This window comes from Sander vitreus, chromosome 23 (genome assembly GCF_031162955.1).
Source record: "Sander vitreus isolate 19-12246 chromosome 23, sanVit1, whole genome shotgun sequence".
Taxonomy (NCBI): Eukaryota; Metazoa; Chordata; class Actinopteri; order Perciformes; family Percidae; genus Sander; species Sander vitreus.
In genome coordinates this window covers 23,891,562-23,896,016 of record NC_135877.1, presented here as the reverse complement: position 1 = coordinate 23,896,016, position 4,455 = coordinate 23,891,562, and the positions used below count along the sequence as shown (strand labels likewise).

Sequence of the window (4,455 nt, the reverse complement as noted above, 5' to 3'; positions counted from 1 at the left end):
ATTTGAAGGTGTTTCTGTTCATTTTCTCACTGAATCAACGTTCAAATTAGCATTTACGAACAAAGTTTTGCTAGACAAAATGGATCTCACCATCTACCAACAAATGATCAATACTGCTCAAGGTGTAATCATAGACAAATATAATGGAGCAGCAGACCCCGTTGGGTCGCTGTCTCCCGGTCCAGACCATAGACAGTATATATAATGGAGCAGCAGACCCCGTTGGGTCGCTGTCTCCCGGTCCAGACCATAGACATTATATATAATGGAGCAGCAGACCCCGTGTCTCTGGACGGAGACCAGTGACGTCTCTTTCCCGGTGATGGCTGAGCGTTACTGAGCAGCCTCCAACTGAGCTTGAAGACGTAGATGTGACGTGAGCAACCTGTCTGAAAGTTGGAAGTCTTCTGGTAGCTGTGCCAAGAGAAATCTCAATCATTCCCAATCTAGCAGAGACGGAGAGCGTAGGTATATGTAAGGAGATAACATAGACACAGGCTCATTATTGATCACTAAAATGATAGTTAACATTAGTCATTACACTTAAACAGCTGATGGAAGTCCAAACTGCCTGAGAGCTTCTCCTGTACTATACGGTAACTCCTCTACTATGAGACAGGAAGTCTCGTGGTTATGACCCAATCGTTAACCTATTGTTATAAAAACTACGGAGCCATAACGTGAGCTACAAGGTAATGGAGCCTTTTATACATTGTCGTGTTTCTTTAGAAATAAACAACGGACAAATAGAGTCTTTAAACGCTTCAGATGTAAAGGTATTCTCTGTCAAAGTGACGTCAGAATGAATGGCAGTCAATGGGATGCTAACGGGATGCTAACGGGATGCTAACAGGAGGTGATGGCTTGTTAGCATCTAAATGGCGTCATAGGAGCTACGGGTTGTGAGAAGACGCTGACCTCCTTGGGTGTAATAGAGCTCATGTTCCAGCTGGTAGCGACATATCACGCTATAATAAGACAACGACGCCGCCATCAACACGTTGCTGTGGTGATGCAGATGTAGTAAATGCCCGACGACAGCGGAGGCGGCCTGTGGTGCGGGAACGCCAGCGTTATATTTCTCTCGTCTCCTCATTGGTCCACTTAGCGTCACTGTGTTCACGTTGGGACAGCACTCGCTGCTATCGGCCATATTCAGACACTTCCAACCTGACGCATTTTCCGGTCTTTTCGTGGTACTTTATGTTTCCGATCATCACCAAAAATGTTAGCAGAATTGATCTAAACCCATCTAACAATCTCCGTATGAATGTTCCTATATGCACACGGACATTTAGATCTAACTAGTATGAAAGTTACTTTGATGAAGAACGCTCGGGCGACAATCTTTTCCTCTAAAAAGTTTCTATTTTTACTGGAAATTAAGGAGCTTGTAAAGTAAAAGCTAAAGTAAACAGTTAAAACTATATACCGTTAGAACGGTGAGAAGTTACACTTTAGTTTAACACCATTAAACTAACTGAAAACATTAATAGATCATTTATATTTGTATTTGAAGAGAGATTTTGATAGAACGTTAGCCAGTAGTGATGCTACATCTGTCTTTGTTGACCCCGCCATGTGTGCTAACAGAGAGGAAATACTGGGCGCAAATGAACTACAACTTCTTCTTCTTCTTCGTTTTGTGGCGGGTAGCAACCATAAAATGACCTAAAACTTAATCGCAATTCATTATTTATTCAGCAAATAACGTTTCCATCAGCGTTGATCACATAAGCCGTATATCGGTCAAGATACAATCTGATGAGAGCCGACGTATTTCCTTTGAGTCGATATTCATGAAAGTCAATCTAATGTTACTGTTTCCATGACGCATGTTTCATTCAATACATCACTTAATTCAGATAGAAACGTGTGGATGGAAACGTAGCTAGAGTCCATAGTTCATATTTAATCAGTAATTAATACATATATATATGTTTATGTTTGTGTCTCCAGCCGGCTGCGCCGACTCTCTCATTAAAGAGCTGCATCATTTTAGGATTTTGGGAGACGATCAGGTGACTCTTCCTCCTAACTTTGTGTTGTAGATGTCATTTTATAAGGATAAATATTCAGAGCGTGTCTATCACCGAACCCACCAGACTCCATGTAAATAATCAGGACTTTTATCATCGTAAAACACACTTCATTCAAAGAGGACAGAAACTAAATTAAACTATCAAAAGCCGTCTTGGTTCATCTTTCCACTGTTCCAACAATCACCACTCTGGTTTGGTTGAAATAAACCCTTAATTCACCCATTTACATGTGGAGATATGCTGGCTCTATACACGCTAAAAGTCCTGATTATTTACATGGAGTCTGGTGGAGATATGCTGGCTCTAGACACGCTAAAAGTCCTGATTATTTACATGGAGTCTGGTGGAGATATGCTGGCTCTATACACGCTAAAAGTCCTGATTATTTACATGGAGTCTGGTGGGTTTGGTGTTGGGGATTCCAGGGCTGTTTCATGTTAAACAAAAAGGATCTTCCGTGTGTGTGTCTGTGTGTCTGTGTGTGTGTGTGTGTGTGTGTGTGTGTGTGTGTGTGTGTGTGTGTGTGTGTGTCAGTATGGGCGGTACCAGCAGTACGGGGCGGAGCAGTGCCTGCAGCTGATTGGAGGGCTGCAGTGTCCGTCAGCAGGCTGTGGGGCGGGGCTTCTGCCGTCTGATGGCGGCCGGCGGGTGGAGTGTGACCGGCGGCTCGGCTGTGGCTTCGTCTTCTGCCGACTCTGCCGGGAGCGCTACCACGAGGGGGCGTGTCTTACAGCGCAGGCCCCGCCCACAGCCGAGGCAGCACAGGTGAGCTGACCAACCACAGAACTCCGTTTCTATGTTGGCGAACAGATAAATACATGAAATGGTAATCAGTAACAGTAATCCACGCCTCTGTGACCACTCGGCTGATTACTGTAACCACTTTATATCGGGGCTACTGGGTCCTCCATTGCTCGTCTTCAACTGGTACAAAATACAAAATGAATTTTAGTTTTTTATTTATTCTACTTATTTCGGTTCTATGTTTTTGTGCAGAACTTTGGAAACCTTGTGTTTGTTAAAATCATGCTATATAACAACTAACCCTCCCTCCTCAGGGGTTTGTGTCGGGGGGGCTGGCGTCCCTCAGAGCGAGATGGGAGGCGGCCTCGCTGCTGCTCGTGCGGGAGTCGACTAAACGCTGCCCGCAGTGTTCGGTTCCTACGGAGAGAGACGGTAAGTCTTACAGCTTCATAACTTGTCATTTTTAATTATTAGTAATCAATTCAGACACCAGACATTTCCTTCTGGAAGATTGTGTTTCTGATTGGTTGTGACGTTTCCCCACCAAGTATAGATAGATAGAGAGAGAGAGAGAGAGAGAGAGAGAGAGAGATATAGAGAGAGAGAGATGGATAGAGAGAGAGAGATATATAGAGAGATAGATGGATGGATAGAGAGAGAGAGATAGAGAGAGAGAGAGATAGAGAGAGAGAGAGAGAGAGAGAGAGAGAGAGAGAGAGAGAGAGAGAGAGAGATAGAGAGATATATAGAGAGAGAGAGAGAGATGGATGGATAGAGAGAGAGAGATAGATAGATCCTTTATTAATCCTTTGCAGGAAATTACAATGTCACAGCAGTTTCAAGACAGACAACACCACACATGTACTCAAATATATCTATACCAATAAGTTAAAATATAAAAATATCAACAAGGGAAAGTTATTTTTGTGCCTTATGCATTATGGTTGCTATCACAGGCGCACACGCTTTAAAAAAAAAAACTAGTCAAAAATTGTTTGCATTTCAGAACCTTAGGAAATGGACAGCGGCCGACACGAACACACACATCTAGTAACACGATAATGAAGCTGTAAGTAGGCTTTCAGCTCAGGACAGGACCACTCTCACAGATACAGACAGGATTGGGTCTGTCTCTCTCTCTGTCTCTCTGTCTGTCTGTCGCTCTCTCTCTGTCTCTCTGTCTGTCTGTCGCTCTCTCTGTGTCTCTGTCTCTCTCGCTCTCTCGGTGTGTCTCTGTCTCTCTGTCTCTCTCTGTCTCTCTGTCGCTCTCTCTCTCTGTCTCTCTCTCTCTCTGTGTCTCTGTGTCTCCCCCTGCAGACGGCTGATGTCTCTGTGTCTCTCTGTCTCTCTCTGTTTCTCTGTCTCTCTGTCTCTCTCTGACTCTCTGTGTCTCTGTGTCTCCCCCTGCAGGCGGCTGTATGCACATGCGGTGTCCTCTGTGCCAAGCCGAGTGGTGTTGGCTCTGCCGAGTCTCCTGGAACACCGAGTGTATGGGGAACCACTGGTTCGGATAAACACACACAGACAGAGACACACACAGACAGGAATCAAACCAGCGACATCAAGCGTCTGTTCCCTGACTCTGTTTAACTCTGAGTTGTCCCTGTAGTTGTTTCCTGTTCATTCTGCGTTTGTCTCATTAAAATATTTATTTATTAAAATAAAAAAA

General features: G+C 44.2%; 1 protein-coding gene across 1 annotated transcript in view; it reads left to right on the top strand.

The window, feature by feature from the left end:
- prkn (parkin RBR E3 ubiquitin protein ligase) overlaps window positions 1–4,455 on the top strand; it is an 11,219-nt gene extending 6,764 nt beyond the window's left edge. Inside the window, exons 9-12 of the mRNA XM_078242741.1 lie at window positions 1,960–2,021; window positions 2,577–2,807; window positions 3,101–3,218; window positions 4,197–4,455. Coding sequence (XP_078098867.1) covers window positions 1,960–2,021; window positions 2,577–2,807; window positions 3,101–3,218; window positions 4,197–4,300 — 515 coding nt within the window. The 3' untranslated portion in view covers window positions 4,301–4,455. The remainder of the gene's footprint in view (window positions 1–1,959; window positions 2,022–2,576; window positions 2,808–3,100; window positions 3,219–4,196) is intronic.